This window comes from Nyctibius grandis, chromosome 6 (assembly GCF_013368605.1).
Source record: "Nyctibius grandis isolate bNycGra1 chromosome 6, bNycGra1.pri, whole genome shotgun sequence".
NCBI classification, from domain to species: domain Eukaryota; kingdom Metazoa; phylum Chordata; class Aves; order Nyctibiiformes; family Nyctibiidae; genus Nyctibius; species Nyctibius grandis.
Genome location: NC_090663.1, coordinates 19,132,107 through 19,151,472, shown reverse-complemented (window position 1 = coordinate 19,151,472; position 19,366 = coordinate 19,132,107). Strand labels below are relative to the sequence as shown.

The 19,366-nt window shown below is 36.8% G+C and overlaps 1 protein-coding gene across 1 annotated transcript in view; it reads right to left on the bottom strand.

The window, feature by feature from the left end:
* SLIT2 (slit guidance ligand 2) overlaps positions 1-19,366 on the bottom strand; it is a 285,421-nt gene that overhangs the window by 99,657 nt on the left and 166,398 nt on the right. Inside the window, 1 exon segment of the mRNA XM_068404267.1 lies at positions 10,381-10,452. Coding sequence (XP_068260368.1) covers positions 10,381-10,452 — 72 coding nt within the window.

Here is a 19,366-nt window from a genome sequence, read left to right as displayed (position 1 = left end):
TATGTTTGCCCATATCTTATTATCCTTAGCTGTCAATGTATAAATCAGTGCTGACACAGCTTCTTCTAAATCATCCATATTATACACAAAGGAAAATCTTTTAACAGTAGAGAAAGCACTTGAGCAAATCTTGTCCTACACAACCTGAAAGGCAGATTTCTTCCACTAGACTGGCAGCAGTTCTGGTGCACCCGAAAACTTTTGGACTTCTTCCTTTAATGAGTCACCATGACCACTACTTTAGTGAAGGGTGAGTTGTTTTCATTTAAATCTTCTTACCAGAAAGATTACTTTGTTTGCACTGAACTAATTAGTTGGTTTTGGTGTGGAGGAAGGGAATTTTGCAGGTGGGAGAGGAGAAGTGTGTCCTAGTTTTATAAATCGTTGTCTTTGAAAGATATTACCATGTTTTAGATGATCTTCCATCAGTTACAACCATGGTATAAAATGATCAGACACACACCATGAAGAAGAATTGGCATGATATATATTTTTTAAGCTATGAGAGGTATGCGACTTTAAAGACTGTGTGCCTGGCTTGAATAGCAATTAATGGTATTTGTGTTAAGGTAAAGATATCCACTGCATATATAATCCAAACAGAAAGTTAGACAATATTTCACAACCAGTATACCATTAACTTATGATGTCCCTATAGATGATACACTGAAGCAGCCTGAGTTTTCCTCGATAAGACTGGTTCCTGATATCAAGTTGTGTCAGTGCTGTGACTTAAGACATAAGCAGAATACTAGAGAAAAAAAGCACGTACTTCTCTAATTTTAAGTTATGTTTTGTAATTTGGTTTTATCATAATGACTTGCAAAACCACACACAAAAATCTACACTACTATAATGAAGTTTTTCTCACCACTAAGTTATTGAGCATACCAATAATCCTAACTCAATTTTAGAAAGCTTCCCCCGCCATCCCCCCTGAGAGTTTCTTTTCTTATTTCCAAATTATTAAACATCCTGAGAACAGAAGCTGATCAGACATGGACCAGCAACTCTGGCCCATCCTCATCCTTCCCCTCTCCCCAGTCTCTCTTCATCATCTTTCTCTCTGCCTCATCTCCATGTTGGGTCTTTTCTGTGTGGGATCTCTTCATCCCTTTGGAAAGTTGCTATTCCTTTCTGCCCTCCCTTCCATGAAGCTGATTACCTTTGGCAGTGCCATTCCTGTGAAGCTCATAAACTGCCAAACAACATCTTTTTATTGTCACAGAGAATTAAATAGGTTTATGCACCCGTATCTGCAGCATTACCTGGGTATTTCATATACTTATTAATCTTCTGCTATTTGAAATGTTAATGTTTATGTGAGCTCATCTAGAAGAACTAGTAACAACTAAACAAAAAGCATTGACCTAATAAGAAAATATCTCCTTTAAATTGTTTTTTATTTATTGCTTTTGCTGATACATCTTACACTGTAGAAACATGTTGCTAACTTATATTTTCTTCCCTTTTAGCATATGTTGTCTACCAGATAAAGATAAATAAATATCTAAAAATAAACCTTGTTATTCTACAAGAAGAGCATTCAATGACTAAAAGAAGATGTTGCATACATTTGAAAACTACAACCCTCATACAGAAAAAAACTGATATCTGATTCTGACAGAGAAAACCTTCTTTAGTCATTCATAGAGGTTGCACTAAGAGTTGGGATAATTTCAGTCAATGTCTGCTTTACTCTCCTGTTCTTCATGGCTTGAGGACACTTTGTGGCCCCATGCAAGAGAGGCATGGTGCAGCTTCACTGTCTTCTCCGTTGTTGAGAAACAATTACATTCTCCTCATGTATCAACTTAATGGTAAACATGGTTTAAGGAGTCATCAGAAAATGTCAGAAGCCTTTCTAGATCCCTACAGTATCTTCCTCCCCAGTAAAGCATTTAGAAAAAAGTTTCTAGTTTTAGCACATGTATGCTAGATTTCATATCATTAAAATTTTTCCTTGGGAAAAGACCAGAGTGCACAACATTTATCACTGCAAGACAATTTTTGGAAACAGTCACTGTTCTTAATGTCTGCTTGTATTTTTTACAACAGAACTGAGTTATGTTTGCTATTTCTCAATTCCCTTCTCAATTTCAGTTTCAAGAGGAATCAATAATTTCAGAGGCATTAGTTGAGAAAGATGTAACAAAATAATATAAGAATTTATTCTAAGTTTTTATCAGACTTCAGAGAACTGCTTGTTTCCCCATGACTATTACTATTTTTTGCAATTATTCTTTCATTTGGAAGGCAAGTGCTTTTTTTCTACTTGCTGTTTATTTTGCCAATGTAGTTCATGTTGTTCTTTGCTGTAAAACATTTTGAATGAATACATATTTTTTTCTAATATACATAATGTAGCAAATGATTAACCTTTTTCTTTTATCCCAAAATTAAAAAGCAAGACTTACAAATACTTCCAAGTAAGGCATATTTACTGAATAAACTAGAAGGAAAGGGAGAACAGATCTATAGTTAAATAGCTCCAGCCTCTCAAAATTATCTAGCACTCTACATGGCTAAGTCCAAAAGTATTTTCCAGGAGCAAAAATAATTTTAAAAAAAGTCAAAATGAAACAGGAGAATGCCATGAAAAGAAGGATCAACACAGAATGAGCAATCTTTAAGTTATGTGATGTAAATATACTATCACATTGGTATTACATCCCAGAAATAATGCAATTTAGCAAGTAGATGACAAACAGTATCAGATGACAAACAGTATCAAGATTTATCTTGATAGAAGTATCAAGATATCAAGTATCTATCTCGATTTCAGTAAAGCGTTTGACACGGTCTCCCACAGCATCCTCGCAGCTAAACTGAGGAAGTGTGGTCTGGATGATCGGGTAGTGAGGTGGATTGTGAACTGGCTGAAGGAAAGAAGTCAGAGAGTAGTGGTCAGCGGGACAGAGTCCAGTTGGAGGTCTGTGTCTAGCGGAGTTCCGCAAGGGTCGGTTCTGGGACCAGTTCTATTCAATATATTCATTAATGACTTGGATGAGGGATTAGAGTGCACTGTCAGCAAGTTCGCTGATGACACAAAACTGGGAGGAGTGGCTGAGATGCCGGAAGGCTGCGCAGCCATTCAGAGAGACCTGGACAGGCTGGAGAGTTGGGCGGGGAGAAATTTAATGAAATATAACAAGGGCAAGTGTAGAGTCCTGCATCTGGGCAAGAACAACCCCATGTACCAGTACAAGTTGGGGACAGACCTGTTGGAGAGCAGTGTAGGGGAAAGGGACCTGGGGGTCCTAGTGGACAACAGGATGACCATGAGCCAGCAATGTGCCCTTGTGGCCAAGAAGGCCAATGGCATCCTGGGGTGTATTAGAAGGGGTGTGGTTAGCAGGTCGAGAGAGGTTCTCCTCCCCCTCTACTCTGCCCTGGTGAGGCCGCATCTGGAGTATTGTGTCCAGTTCTGGGCCCCTCAGTTCAAGAAGGACAGGGAACTGCTAGAGAGAGTCCAGCGCAGAGCCACAAAGATGATTAAGGGGGTGGAACATCTCCCTTATGAGGAGAGGCTGAGGGAGCTGGGTCTCTTTAGCTTAGAGAAGAGGAGACTGAGGGGTGACCTCATTAATGTTTATAAATATGTAAAGGGCAAGTGTCAAGAGGATGGAGCCAGGCTCTTCTCAGTGACATCCCTTGACAGGACAAGGGGCAATGGGTGCAAGCTGGAGCACAGGAGGTTCCACTTAAATTTGAGGAAAAACTTCTTTACTGTAAGGGTGACTGAACACTGGAACAGGCTGCCCAGAGAGGTTGTGGAGTCTCCTTCTCTGGAGACATTCAAAACCCGCCTGGACGCGTTCCTGTGTGATATGGTCTAGGCAATCCTGCTCCGGCAGGGGGATTGGACTAGATGATCTTTCGAGGTCCCTTCCAATCCCTAACATTCTGTGATTCTGTGATTCTGTGATTATTATAATGTGGGGAGCAAATATATTCCTGTTCTAGCATGGAAGCCATATTAAGCACATATGCCATGAAAGTTCTGTTAGAATGGTTTATTTAAATATTAATTAGAAAAACATTCTGTAGAACCATTTCCACTTAGTTACTGTACATATCAACAAATCTCCTTGCAAGTCTCCTTGACATGATTATGCCATCCTGTTTAGTAAAGCAGAGGCAGCCTCACTTTCCAAAGCAGTATAGATACAAAAGGGCCTAAAGGCTCCTGAGAGTCCAACTAACTTTTGCATGAGACTTTAACACTAAACAGAAGCATAAACTACTTTTCTTTAAAATTCAAATCTTCAAAGAGGATTTGCATTATTCTCAGTACTTGACATAGTCAAATAAAATTTAAGGATAAAATTGAATCCAAGTCTTCTTACAACAGAATTTATCAGCTCAGTTCAAATTAATCTACCTCAATTTGCTTTGTGTTATCACAGGAAAGTCTATGGGAAACTACATAAACAACAGCAACATTTGGTACATTTCCTAGTAAAAGCATAGGCCACATTTTTCATTACAGTAAATTCAGATACCATGTAAAATTTTGTGTAAGTATTGGCACTTATCTTAGCAGATGAAACCACACCTACTTCATGTGCCCAGATTTTCTTCAACCAACATTTATTGTCACTCAAATTTTAGGTAGATTTTAGATTCTGCGTATTTTAGACTTTTCTTCAGTGGTTCAAGTGCCAAAAAAAGACTTGTAAGGAAGCTCTCAATTCACATTGAGAGATTTCTGATTTGAAACTCATCGTCAAAACCAAATGCTCTGCTTGATTTAACAATTGACTTTAGCTTTTCATAAATGAATTCGTTGACAAAAAAGAAAATGTTTTTAGAACGCCAAATTTTAGGAAAGTAGTTTGTAATGAAAATAACTTTAAAAATAGTATTGAAATGGCACTTATTTAAACAGTCAGAAAGAACAGCTTTTTTCCCAAAGGCCACAAGATCACTGACCTGTTTGGCAATAGAGTTTTAGGAGGCACTAGAAAAGCGTACCTATTCTTTTCTTCATGCCTTCAGAGCTATTTTTTACTTTAATAAAATTCTTAAGTATACAATGGATATATTTCACTAACATCCAGTGAAAATCCTTCTTGATGTATACCTGAAATGCAGGTGGCTGAACAGACTAGTAGTTGAATTAAGATTCCCAGTAAGAATAAGCATGAGAAATACGCCAATTCTAACTTATTAGAGCATGTCTTAGACAAGCAATGCATTTGGATTAGCGTTTGTACCGATGAGTAGACAAATATACTTCCAGTTGCAGTGGAATTCTGTGCATGATCTGAGAAGAAATCAGTAATTAGAAAATCTTCAGCAGGACTCTTGTTTTCAACTGCTAATAAAATTGAACTTCAGAAAAAAGTCCAAATCATTGCCAACAAAGATTAATGCATACTTCAGCTACGCCTTTAGTGACAATGCCAGTTTTAAATCTTTCACAATAGGCATAAAAGAGGCATCAGGGCAACACCAAGTAATATTTATCAAGGTTTTGGACAAAAGTTAGTGTAATGAGAAGGGCTTTGAGTGGACACTGGTGTCTGTTTCTATCTTCTCTAATTCTCCATTTTGCCAGCCAATTTAATCCATGAAGCTGCTACGTTGACTTGCAGTCTTTATCCTTGGGGTGACAGCTACAGTGTTTCCCACTTGCTGGGAAAAAATGGAACTGAATGGACACAAAGGCACACAAGAAGAGAGTAGTTCAAAGTAAGGCCAGACCATGACAAGAAAAACAGGGCAGAAGGTACTTGCGGGAGGTACAATGAAAATATTCCTTGGTATGTTTGGTATCATTTGATGCTGCATATATTTAGCATCACAATTCTGTGATGATGTTGGTGTATTCCTTTCCATCCTCTGCCAAATATTGATTACACAGCAGAAGAGAAAGGTGGAATCTTAGAAAATTTTATGTCATTCAAATGGAAATGTCGTAATATAATTTTATCAAAATCATCAGACCAAGGGCCAAAATCTACTTCTCAAAAACTGAGCATAGCACTATTGTTCTTTCAGTGGTGGTTCACATTTCTTCACTTTTTAAGCCCAGCTATTTTTCTTCCTAGTAACCTGATTCAAGAAACAACCCATCCAAATTTATAATCTGGGCAGCCAAAGCATTTTCTTACAGTCTTAAATACAAATAAAATTTCTGAGATTGGGGAGACTTTAAACATCTTTCACATCCAGTGTCAGTACTGTATCACCAGGGAGGGTCATGAAACCATCATTAATATGTATATTAAAAAAAAATCTGTGTTTAATTTCCAATTTATATGATAATTTGTATTTATTTTTAAAAAACAGTGGGTGCCATTCTGTTCTCTGAAGAACCTAACTTCTTGGTGCATATTTTTCTCCCTGAAAAAGTAGCAAGATAGGAGTAAATTTCAGTATTATATTTCCAGAATTTGCACCCTAATTTCTGTTAAGTCCTAGATCAGCAACTATACTAAAAGTGCATTATTCTTCAAGTCATTGCCCTCGAACAGGAAAATCAAGACTTTGAGACAGAGCAGCTAGTTTTTCTTTCCTACATTTGAACTGCCAAAATACTGGATAGTGGGCTTCCAGTCTGGGGAACCTGTACAAAATTAGATTCCCTCATTTTTTTGTCACTTTTTCTGAAGAACTTGATTCATTACCAACAATTGGGTGGTATTGGTGAGAGTGAAGCCAGGACGCTCTGTCTGGCATTTCTAAGGTGACATCTGAGTACTGCATCTGGTTTCAGCCTCCCCAGTAGAAGACAGACACTGACATGCTGGGGTGAGCCCAACCAGGGCCACCAAGATGGGAGGGCTGGAGCAGGTGACATTCGGGGAGAGGCTGTGAGAACTGCATTTGTTCAGCCTTAAGAAGATAGGGTGAAGGGGAGATCTTATTGCTGCCTACAACTGCCTAATGGGAGGATACAGACAGAGCCAGACTCCTCACTTACAAGACAAGAGGCAAGAAACAACTTGGAAAATGGGAAATTCTATTTACAGAAGATTTGTGGGGGCTGATGTTTTGGTTGGTTGGTTGGTTGTTTTTTTGCTATGGGATTGTGGCAGAGTGCCTGGGTTGTCAATTCTTGTAATGCCTTTCCCATTTTGCTTCTTTTATCTTCTACAGAATCTATCCTGTAAACATCATTAAGATGTCCAGAAAGGAAATATCATGGCCACATTTATGGAAACTATACAGCTGCTTCTGAGAAACGTCAAGAGAACTCTAGAGCTAACATATTAGCATGAAATCAAAAGATCGTAATGGTATCATCAACCTTAAAGAAAGCAATTTCCTTCAGATAATCTGAGTTAAATTCTCATTCCCATTGCTCTGCAAAGACTAGAAGAACATACAATAAGATGTTTTCCAAAATATTCCAGCTCCTGATTTGGATGGGGAATGACAGAATGATGAGTCTCCATTCAGGAACATAAAATATGTAATCAGGTCAAGTTCTATGAGATTTGTTAACTGTCTTTGAAACAGCTTATTAGAGCTACTGTATGGGACTGTTATGGATTATCGCATTTAAAAAAAAATCTCTAATTTATATTGAAATTGATGTAACTAATGTTTTTACACAACACAAATCTTGAATTTACAACATGTTCTAATACAGGTTTCTTGACTCATTATACCTTCACCTACCTCTTCCATAAGTTTGGTTAACATCTTTAACATTATGCTTAACTACTGGGCAATTACAGAAGAAATGTCAAAATTAGAACAAATACTGAATTCTGTTTATGACAGTTCTCCATAAGTATATACAAATATTTGGTTCCTGGACCTTAGGTTATCACACATAGATGCTAAATTCCTTCATAGAATCATTTATGTTGGAAAAGACCTTTAAGATCATCGAGTCCAACCATAAAACTCACACTGCCAAGTCCACCACTAAACCATATGCCCAAGTGCCACATCTACATGTCTTTTAAATACCTCCAGGGATAGTGACTCAACCACTTCCCTGGGCAGCCTGTTCCAATGCTTGATAACACTTTCACTGAAGAAATTTTTCCTAATATCCAAACTCCTCTGGCACAACTTGAGGCCATTTCCTCTCATCCTATAACTTTTTACTTAGGAAAGAGACTGACACCCACCTCGCTACAACCTCCTTTCAGGTAGTTCACAGTTTAGTTCACAGTTTCCTTTGTTTGCAAAGTGATGCTTTCTATACCTATCACTTATCAGCTGTCACCTTAATTTTCTTGAACAATGAAATAAAAATAGTAAAATTCTTGCCATCACTCCTCTGTAAGTGTAATGTCCAAGGCTACGTGGAAGGCTAGGGTTCAGATTCCTTCTTGCCTAAGCTTCTGGAAAGGCACAACGGCCTGGTCTAGCTACATAAATACTGTGCTAGAATCCACGCAACTCACCCCAAGAACTCACTTGTCATTCTGATACTCACATCTATACCTCACACAATATAAGCTGCTCTTCCTTATAGGAACATAGGTAGCATTTACAAGATGGAGAAATGTATTTCTTAGTACATTCAATTGTAGTGGGATCATAAGGATTTCAGATTAGGGATTTGGTGGGGTTTTTTTCCCCCTTTTTTTTCCCCTGGGACCACCAATAAAAGAGATATTTGTAGTATTTATGCTATCACAATAAACTATACGCCACAGATATGATTTGGACTTTGGGACAACGCTATGGCCCTTATGTAATTATCTCCCAAAAGATAAAAGCTTTAAAGGCCAGATCTACTCTTTTGTGCAAGTTTTAGACATAATTCAGGATCCTTACCTTGAAAATACACACCAAGATGTAAATATTATTTTAGCTAAATATTAGCATCCTCATTCAGTTTCTGACTGGAGCACAATATATAAGTATACTTATTACATTCTAAAATACTGCCCTGCCACAAGATAATTCTCAGTGATGCTGTTATTGTTACTACCAAAGTTCTCTTCTGTAGCTGTATCAATTTTCAAATACAAAAGATCAGGCAGAAAAATGCAGGCTTCTCCTTGTAGTCAAGCCTCTTTTAGACCATGAATAATGGTGAGACTAGTTCTGAATAGAAACTCATAATAAACAAAGTAACAAAGCTACTTTGAGAAGCACTTGCATGTATTTTGAACATAATAGATTTGAACATAATAGTTTTCCACTGAGATGTGGTAGGATTTCACTGCGGGGAAGAACTGTATCACAAACATGGTTAAAAAAAAACAAACCACAAATCTCTAAAGATCATATCAAGTAGGCCAAACTCTTGGGCATTCTGCTAGATCTTTAAAAAAAGTCCTCCTAACCGATTTGTGTGCAGTGCTGTGGGCAACAGAATGAAGCAGAGTCCATCACAGGAAGACAGAAACATAAAGGGCTTCCTGACCAGTCCTCTGCTACTGGGTATACAACATCACATCGTCCCCTTCGTAATCACAGAGCACTCCGTTTTCAAAGTAGTACAACTAGAAAGTTCATCTTTCTTTTACCATTGGCAACTTCAATTAATAAAAAGTATTTCAATAGAAATTACATTAAAATCTCATATAATGACCTAATACTTCCCTATTTTAACTGATGCCACGTAAGATAGCAATTATATTTTTTCACAGCTACATCACACTGGCAGCTCCATAGTCTCTCTGAAACCCACTGGTCTATTTTCTCTTTGTTGGTTGTTTAGAAGTGATGAGTCCTCAGCTTACAGCAGGGGTTATAGCTTTTCTGTGCATGACCTTCCCTTTCCTACAAGTTCATCAGAGTCTTCAGGTCGTTCAGCTCCTTCAGTCCACTAAACTGATCTACCACTCTAATCAAAGTCAAAAAGTCACTGCTTTCCTTTGTCTTGAATTTCACATATTTCCACTATTAGAAGCCATAAGAATTGAAAACCTGCCCATGAACTTCAGGGTCACTATTTCCAAGAAAGGGAGTTATCTGTCTTTTAGAAAAGACTTATTCTACCACAGAAGAAAACTGTGTAAGAAAATTAGTCACACAAGTACAAAAATACATGCTAGAAAACTAGATAATAGCATGATTTTTCTTTCTTTCTTTTATACAAGCAAACAAAAGGAAAACTCTTAGACTCAAGGTAAAATTATTTTTTCCACATGAAACAATGAAATGTTTAGAATAGTCTGACATTCAAATATTAAACTCAGTTTACCATAAACAAATAGTTATAGTGCCTTGTTGAATTCAACTCCAGTTCAATGTTTTAGGTTTCATATAGGGCAATTTTAGGATGTTTAAGATACGTTAAAGTATTTAGCCAAAACAAATGGCAAGCGTTGGTTTTATGCAGAGATGTCTTAAGCAGCTATAAAAATGCTTAGGAAAAGAGATTTGATACAACAAATGGACACTGTATTGACAAAGCATTATCATCAGAATATATACAAGAAGGAGGAAAATACTTACAGGTTTTTTATGTCTACTGCTCCTCGGAATGCCTTCCTTGGTATCGCTTGAATCTGATTTTCGCTAAGATCACTAAGAAAAAAAAATAATTAAATTAAACTTAAAATCTGCCATATATATATTTCTTTCTGTGCACATATAGAAAATAATTTCAGCCATTACAGTTCAGTCAATGTTTCCAATGAAGCTTATTTTATTACCTTAACTGATTTGTAACTGAAGAAAAAGAAGCAGCGATAATAGTCATATTAGTTTATCTATGTCGCACTAAGTAGCTCCTTCACAAAACAGAAATATATATGCCAAACAAAAAGCAGAAGCATTACATAATTTAAGAGTGAAGGCCAAACTGATTTAATTTTTAACTGACTGATTTAACTTTTCAATGCACTCTGAACCCACGACATCAAATGTTTTGATAGTATGTTCAGCTTTATGCAAGGAAGATTGAAAACCATCGAAAAGAACAAGTAGCGAGCTGTTGAGAAACAACCATCAAGCCGTGTAACGTCTGATATCAATATGTTTCTGAATTTTTTTCAGAGTGTCAAGCACCATATATTTTAAAAGAAGCCGTTAAAAAACATCCTGCAGCAGGTATCTAATGCTCCTCCCCAAAATCCCTGCATGAACAGCTGTTCCAGGCTATCTGAAACTAGTATCTTTTCCAAAAGAGAAATTTTATTAAAATTCTTATTCAGTAGTATTTTTTGCTATCAGTATAAATAAACAGCCCTTTTTCTGAAATTTAGAAATATTTTTGGCCTTCACAGTTCCATACTGGAAATAAAATCTAGAGAACTGAAGACAAGACAGTAGCAGAGGAAACAGAAAAAAAACAAAACAAAACAAAACAAAACTAGAATCCAGGGCTTTTCATTTATGCTATATGCCATTAACAAGTAATGCAGCGCAATAGGAGATGATCAATATATTAAAGTCATTATTGCTATATCTACGCTATGTGCAGTTTGGAGGTTTCACCTCAGATAATAATTTGCCACCCTGGACCAAACATACCGACCACACACATGGTTCACAAATGTCTGAAGGCCTTCAAAGGGACCTATCTACCTTGATGTCTTAGAATTATGAAATCAGACCTTCTTTTGGAGGCCTTCAGAGATCTGTCTATAGACAATATGAGGAACACAAGAAATTACATGAAGAGGCTTGCTTGAGCACCTGAATAAAATTTAGAAAGAAATCAGATGCATACAGGCTGTCTCTACGAGGATTTGCAGCCCGTTTGCAGAGCAGTTTTGCTGTGATTATCTAGATTTCATTTTGCTAAAACCAAATCAGGAGCTTCACTCCAAAAGCACATCAAATGCAATCCAACCCCTAACAGGAGAAGTAAAATTTCTCAATGTCTTGCCTTTTAGAGGCATCTTTTAGATGACCTTTTCAGAGACAGCTTTAGGAGAAACATCGCAAAATGGTGCATAGAAATAACATATCTAGCTTGGATGAAGTGATTAAGCAAGAGTCACTTAGTTGATTAGACATAAACAGTCATGCTTTTGATGTATTCTTTCCCTAAAACGTAATCTAGCATGAGCTCATATTTCCAGTTATTAGCAATCATTCCTGAAGATCTCTTTCATATTTATGAACTTAAAAATAATTTGAGGACTTTATAAAACCCCACACTGCCCAACTTTAACAAAATTTATATCAATGTAATTCTTTTGAAAATAATTCTACATACATTGACAGCAACTTTGTTTTATCCAATTCATTGTTAATTTATGGAAAAATCACATTCTATTTACTAAATCTTTCATAGCTCATGCATCTAGCTGCACTGCAAAATCTTGCAAAGTATATTTAAAACTAGGCCAAATTTTACTGTTATTAACCGTGTATGAAAAAAGAGAATCCGTGAGCTGTGATTTAATTTTCAAGCCCCCTAAGTAATCTTGAAATGGGATATGACTGCACTGCTCTGACAATAAATTCAATGGCAATGAATGAAAAAGCAGCCTTCAGCATTTGTTATGGTAACATGATTTAACAGCCTGCTTCCTTTAAAAAAAATTCCATTATAAGTATAAACAGCAAATATCTACATTAATTGACTAATACATTTTACCTATGTAAAAATTGTGCGTAAAGTGGTTAAGTTAGCAGTAGTGATTTGTATCATGTTCAATGATTAGTTTATAATACAGATATATGTATATATCTATGTAAGCCACTGCTATACTCATATACTGCAGGAGGTAATGGGTAATGATGCATTACGCTTTTTATGACCGTTAATAGAGTATCATCATTCAACATTTTATATAATTAAAAAAAGTGGAAGATGAGCAAGATTGAGACAATATGTAAATGATTTCTAAAAATCTAACAAAAAATATCAATGGTCAAAATCTTTCTTTCCTTGACTAAACACAAATCTTGGCATGAATGCACGGACTTACAAGTAACAGCCATTGAGCCAGGTTCCTCAATAAACAATGCACTGAGGTTTTATGTGTGCATATGTATGTCTGTGTGTATGTATGTGCAAAAGACAGCAGACTAACTAATCGCATGCTAGATCTACCTCTGGGTCCGCACAGTCAACACCATTTCCATGTAGCACAGGCTCATGTAAAGTACAGTGCTCCCTGCTAATTTTAGCACACTTGAAATATAAACTACCTGACTGCAAAGGCTCCTAACCTTGTTGTGCAAGGCACTGTTTAAAGCATCCCTCTAAACACAGAGAGCTAAGTAAGGTTGGCAAATGTCATTTTCCAAGAGAATTTTTTTTGCAATGCATCTGCTGGTTTGCGAAACTTTCTTGGAACTGTTTATGTAACAAAATTGTAAGTTATTCATTTCTTCACTGCAAAATTCTACTTCTCATAAAAAATATGATTTTCAACACACAATTTATGCCTACTTATAGCAGGATAGTTTTTAGTAATTATTTATTGATTGCTTCAAGTTTTCATCTGCTCAGTCTAAAAAGGTTTCCTTATAAAAACCTTGAGGGGCTTAAACAAACATTCAACTTTTTCTTCTTGCATAAATTACACCTACATTTCATACTGCAGACCTAGGACTCAGTGAGAAGTTGCTGTGTGTGCTTTTTTTACAATCATTTAACTCATTCCATTGCAATTCTTAGATTGCTCACAAAAAAGGTCACAAGCAGCACACAGTGCACTGTGACTTTCTGGGGAAATGGGGCAAAAATCTATTTTGTAGATAAAACCAGACAATTTTGCAGGCCATTATGTTACATTGGTTTGACTTTGCAGCTAATAGTCTGCAGCAAAGAAAGGTGCAAACCTCCTTTTCAGCCTGATGGTCATTGTTTTGCTGCACTAATGACTGCATGAACTTCACCTCCCATTTCAAAAAGAGGCAGCATTTGAATACTGAGTATAATTTATGATGGCACTTGGTACCCCTAAAATGAAAGAGGCTCTAAGCATTTCAATAAAATTTAAGCCACTAAAAACCAGAACATCCTACTTTTACAATAATAAATACGTATTTTTGAAAGAAAAGGCATGAACCTGTCTTCACATTTGAAACCAGCAATCTGACAGAGATAATTTCATTGGAACAAATTATTCTCCATTATTAATACAGCCCAAGACCTTACATAAAAATCCAGCATACCTCTGGAAGAGCAGAATTGATTAAAAATTCTTTGTATACAGCTAGAGTGAAAAAGCCAAGGCTATCCTACAGATTTTTTTTTTAAATAAAGAACAATGTACTAGTAAGATGTTTTGATTAACTCATCTTTATTCAGATTCTAGTTGTCCTATAGGCTTCTTTCAACTAAACTGTTCTTGACTCTATTATATCATTCCTAGAGAGATATATTCAAAATTATTAAGTCTGAAGTGGAGTACCTTAGACATTGACCCTTCAAGAAAATTCTTTAGTGCAACTTTGTGGGCTTCATTCATTGCATTCACTTGCTGGCAGAGCACCTTCCACCACCCGGCCTCCAACACACCTCCCAGCTCATACATTACCAAACCAGTGCTCAGGGCCAGAACTGCCATGTATAACTTCAGTCTCTTTTAGTTTGAGACGTCCTCAAGCCAAAAGTTGGCACAGAATATTGGGGTTAAATAGATTTTCACACAAAAAGCCATCTGGGCAAGTTACGTTGGCAGCAGCTGAAAGAGGCTCTTCAGAGAAGGCACATATGAGCATCTCTGTTGCTCTAGATGTGAATGCACCATCCTGTTTCTAATGGTTTATTTCAGATATGTTCAAGCTGAGTACATGTCAAGCATTCTTCTGAGTTGTAATATTCTGGCTGCAACCCCATGTTCTCAAAAGCAATACAAGAAAACCAAACCCATATACCAAACCAAGCTGAAGATACATAGAGGAGAATGCACAAAAACTCTAAGTTTTTGCCCATCTATAGTGATCCTTTGAAAAAATTGCATACTGTTTTTTTTTCTCCACAGAAGGTCAGGTGTGTGTTTCTAAATCAGAGACTAAATATGTTGCACCTAAGTAATATTTTTTTTTTAATTAACATAGTCTATCCAAGTATTGAAACTCAGCAATAAAAACAGAGAAATACTATAGCCTCTCTAAGATCCGTGATCAAGTAAGACCTGGAATTATTGTGCCTACATCAAATATAATTTCTTTTTAAGCAAACTGGGTCTAGGCAATTTACATGCAATGTATACTGATAATCACATATGCCTCAGCTTTTAAACTGATTTCCAAAGATTAAGGATTTAATTCTGATATTTTCAATGACACTACAGTAGAACTTGTCTAATTTGAAATTATGCCTGAAAGAACATAGATTTCTGTATTTCACAAACTAATGAAACAGGAAAAAAATTAATAATAATAATAATAAAAGAAATCAAACCTCTCACCCCCACCCTCCCCAAAAAATCAGCTTCATTTTATGTATTCATTTAATTATTTTTTTTTTCTCTGGAATACATTAGTAATCATAACACATTATGCTTTGTGGAAATAGCAGAAATACCTTGCTAAAACCTTACTACTACTGAACCCTTCCTAAGAACAGGATAGAAATGGTACATTTCTATTTATCATATTTACTGGTTAGTATATAGAAGTGTATCATGAAAAAAAAAAACCCAACCTAGAATCCTGCCAACATTTGAAATTCATACCAATAGAGTATAATAACCTATTCCCACAGAAAACCTCAAAAACTTATATATGCTATTGTTTTTTTTTATCTGAGGATAAAGCCCTCAGATGCCCTGATATTAATAAGCCTGATAGAGTGCTTCAGCTCTTAAAAAATGCAGACAGTACTGCATTGCAGCTATTTTCTTACTCACCATGTATAGTTCCCAGTTGAATATCCCATTTACCCTTAAAAGGAGTGCTAAATTTTTAATTATATAAATTGAAACACCACATGTAATATCCATATCATATGCTGTTAAGACTGTATCACAGTTTTCTTGTGTGGCTAAAATCATTGTTTGTTCCAAAACAATAAGTCTTTTGAAGATGGCAAACCTGCTTGTAAATTTAATTACTTGTAATTTTATTTTCCTCTATGGTTTAACCTCCCTCTGTGTCTGACAAGCAATATCATAAATCTATACTGCCATTCTCTACTTTGTAAAATACTGAGTACTGGGAATGAGTAACGTATGCTGATTTTTAAAGGAAAAGGCAGAAATACTGAGTCAAACTAAGTATTGAATACTTAGCAGTTTATTTACGCCAGTTCATACAAAGTAAAGTACAAGTAAAGTAAGCTTTGCTTAATACTTCTTTCTTACTGGAAAACAATACTTTTAACATTAGTTAACTATATTCTGCATTAAATCCCCCATGCCCATGCAGGGCAGCAAACTATCATAGATAATGAGACTACAGGGCATTCAAAGAAATAAACTGAATGAGAATTTCTCTAAATTACTTGACTGAAAATCAAATATATGAATTTGAATGTGGGGATTTGCATTTGGAATACAAAGGTGGTGAAAAAAATATATACATATTTTAGAACAGGGTAGGATACTTCAGTTGGAAGACACCTACAATGATCATCTAGTCGAACAAAATGATTTTGGTGAAACAAGTAACAGCTTTTTTTTTTTTTAATGAACATAAGTATCAATTAGATATTTATCCCAAAATAATAAAACTAACTAAACAATCAATTTATGAATATCCCATGATCCTCTCCTTTTCATCTGTTTTCCCTGATTTGCTTTTTCCTCAGTACTATTCAGTGTTCTTACAACATGTCTGTATCTGAGTACACCTTAAAAAGTACAGAAATTTAGGTGGCAGTGAGAAGACAGACACTACTTGTTCATTCATTTCTCCTTGCAGAGAAAGTCTGTGAAATGTGCTCCAGCACAGGCTCCTCGCTGGATTCTGGACCTCATTAAGATGTCTATGAGGTCTTGCATGGACTGAGACACTTCCCCAGCCACAGCCACCAATGAGGCGCGCCATCCAAAACCTCAAACCTATTCCAGAGCAAGACCCAGGTTTGCAAGAGCTATTATTTATTCCACTGGTTTTGGTGTTATGGAAAACAAAGAACTCCACCTCACTGGGAGGCACTGAAGACACCAGCAGTAAAACCTGAGCTCCTGGAAGGCGAGAACATGCTATGGCGTGACAGCATAAGAGAATTGAGCCACAGCCCCAAGTTTCAACTGTGTCTTGATATGTCTCAAGAGAAGAATGGAAAGAGATTATTTCGTATTTTCATTAACACTGGCAGCTGCCTCTATTTGAAAAAGCTGCTGTAGCAGTGGGCTTTCCAATGCAAAGAGGACAGAATCAAATGGCAAAGTAGGTTTCAGACAGTTTTCCACTTTCTAAGCTTGAATAATAAATATGTATTTCTACGCTGTATTAGGTGGTTTGTGTTATCATGGAAAACTTTTGATCAGATTTTTTTTTTTACTGCTCATGAACCTTCATTTGTCATCACACAACCATACTCTTAAATTGCGAAGTTCCAGTATGACTAGGAATTTAATCTAAGACCTTTTCTGAATGCTGTGGAGGCATGCTTTGGCAACCACTAGTTTTATTCTATTAGGGTAAGGTATGTAAGCATGAAAATTATTTTCAGAACTACGTAATGAGAATCAAACCAAAGTACAAAGTCTTCAAGAATACAGATGCTACTGAACTACTACATTATGGTGTAAATGCAGGGAAAGTATCCTGGAGGGACAGTTCCTCTAAAATTAACAGCTCAGGTGAACTGAACCTATTGAAGCATATTTGGAATTCCATCATGGTAGAAATATATCATCACATTGTAGCATGGGCTTACTGAACAAACATGAACAATTTATCTATAACACAACAAGGTTTTATCCCATATTCAGCAAATATATTAATATATACAAACAAGTAAGTACCTTCCCCATCAGTTGAATGAAGCTTATCCAGTTAATTGTTACAATACTGACATATGTTTGGCTTTATAGAGTTACTATATAACAAGTTACAGTACTGCATCACTTATTTATGAAGATAATCTTATACCCAAATGGCTTCTCCTGCCCTTTGAGCAAGAACTAGCTTTTTGGCAGGTGTATAGATCAATTAAGACAGACAGAAAAAGGAAATGTTTAAAAAAAAATACATGCTTAACAATTCAGTCTAAACTCTTCTGAAAAAAAAACAAACGAAAACCAACAACTTTGCTGTACCATTATTCTTTGACTATGAAATAAACAATGTAGCCTCCTATTAATGTCAACAATATTTTTCTGTTCTTCAGTAAAACATCCAATGCAGCTATTCCTCTTCATAATGAAGATACAAAAGGAGTATAATACTATCAGCAGCGGCCGGTATGTTTCTAAGGCACATATTTATCTCCTTGTGAAGATAAAAAAAACCTTAATTATAAATTCAAGCACTAGTTCTATAAATCATTATGGCTGGTCATATCATCATTCCAATCTACTTCCCATAAGAGGAATAAAATTTCACTTCTGAGAAAGGTACTATTAATGTCCTTTTAAAGACAGAGAAACCAAGGTAGTACATATCACAGAATCACAGAATCAATCAGGTTGGAAGAGACCTCAGGGATCATCGAGTCCAACCGTTGCCCTGACACCACCCTGCCAACTAGACCATGGCACTAAGTGCCATGTCCAGTCTTTTCTTAAACACATCCAGAGATGGTGACTCCACCACCTCCCTGGGCAGCCCACTCCAATGTCTAATAACCCTTTCTGTAAAGAAATTCTTCCTGATGTCCAACCTGAACCTCCCCTGGCAAAGCCTGAGGCTGTGTCCTCTTGTCCTATCGCTAGTTGCCCGGGAGAAGAGGCCAACTCCCACTTCACTACAACCTCCCTTCAGGTAGTTGTAGACTGCAATAAGGTCACCTCGGAGCCTCCTCTTCTCCAGGCTAAACAACCCCAGCTCCCTCAGCCGTTCCTCATAGGTCAGACCCTCCAGACCCTTCACCAGCTTGGTCGCCCTCCTCTGGACTCGCTCCAACACCTCAACATCTTTCTTGAAGTGCGGGGCCCAGAACTGGACACAGTACTCAAGATGTGGCCTCACCAGTGCCGAGTACAGAGGGACGATCACTTCCCTAGACCGGCTGGCTACACTATTCCTAATAGAGGCCAGGATGCCATTGGCCTTCTTGGCCACCTGGGCACACTGCTGGCTCGTGTTTAGCTGGCTGTCGTAGTACGTATCAGTACCATGCTGAGGAGCACACAAAGCAGATGAGAAAAATTTAGATCACAGAATTGCAGGTTCTCTCTCCATCACTAACTTTCATTTGCTCTGTTGACCCTCTAGAGATTCAGATGCTGTACATAGTAGACAATCTGTTCCCACGCTAAAGCGGGATCGCTCCCTATGCCATGGTGTGCGATATGGCCCAAGTGAATATTTCATATTTCACAACATAGGGCAATCACCACTGCAATATGGACAGAATGATGTGAGTCACAGCAATTTCTGTGATAAGGAATGAATCTTCCACTTTTCTAAGTACATTCAG